Source organism: Monoraphidium neglectum (assembly GCF_000611645.1).
Source record: "Monoraphidium neglectum strain SAG 48.87 unplaced genomic scaffold scaffold04410, whole genome shotgun sequence".
In the NCBI taxonomy this organism is placed as follows: Eukaryota; Viridiplantae; Chlorophyta; class Chlorophyceae; order Sphaeropleales; family Selenastraceae; genus Monoraphidium; species Monoraphidium neglectum.
The window spans coordinates 1-818 of NW_014009219.1; the positions used below are offsets into that span (position 1 = coordinate 1).

The 818-nt window shown below is 70.4% G+C and overlaps 1 protein-coding gene across 1 annotated transcript; it reads right to left on the reverse strand.

Annotated features, from left to right (window-relative positions):
- Positions 1 to 340: 340 nt before the first annotated feature.
- MNEG_14333 (putative zinc finger protein) lies at positions 341 to 712 on the reverse strand (the record flags this gene model as incomplete). Its single annotated transcript, XM_014037194.1, has 2 exons — positions 341 to 352; positions 497 to 712. The coding sequence occupies 2 exons, from the start codon at positions 710 to 712 to the stop codon at positions 341 to 343; spliced, it is 228 nt and encodes a 75-aa protein (XP_013892648.1).
- Positions 713 to 818: the final 106 nt, after the last annotated feature.

An 818-nucleotide genomic window follows, 5' to 3' on the forward strand; every position in this document is an offset into this window, starting at 1 on the left:
GCCCGCGGCGGGGGGTTTGCCCGCCACAGCGAGCCGCCCCCCAAGACAAGCTTGCCGCCCCTCCCCGCCCCCAGCCGCGCCCCGTGGCCCCGCGCGCCTGCACTCGAGGCCGCGCTGGCAGAGGCCCTTCACAAAGTCGTAGCAGATCGATGTCGCGCGGCGCTGCTGCGGCGCCGCCGCCGCGCCCACACCCGGCGCGCCGCTCAGCGCCGCCGCGGGGCCGCCGGGCGGGGCGTTGTACACCTGGGGCGGACGGAGGGTGTGGGCCGCTGTTGGGCAAAGGCCGTGCGCGACGCGCCTCTGCAGAGCGCCTGAGAAGACCGCTTATGAGCATGCAACATCAGCACACAAGCTGGACTCACGTGCAGCCGTGTGTGTGTGTGTGTGTGTGTGTGTGTGCATGGGCATGGGCATGTGCGTGCTGTGTGCGTACATGTGCATATGTGTGTTTGCCGGGGGAGGGGAGGGGGGAGGGGGCAAACGCGCGCCCCCGCACCTGGCACTGCTGCGCGATGTTCGACAGGTCATGACTAAACCTGCACAGCAGCCCCCTGTGGCACTGGTTCCGCAGGTAGTCGAAGCAGATGCCCTTCTCGCGGCTGTTGAAGTGCACGATGGTCGCGATGTCGTGGCTGTACTTGCACTTGTCGCCGCGCGTGCACATGCCCTTGGTAAAGTCGTAGCAGATCTGGACCTTCCCGTCGGCGCCCATGATCATGCTGCCCGCACGCAGGTCTGCCGCTGCGCCGCCCGGCGGTGCGCCGCCGCCGCCGCCGCCGCCGCCGCTGCCCAGGTCGCTGCCGCCGCCGGCGTCGCTC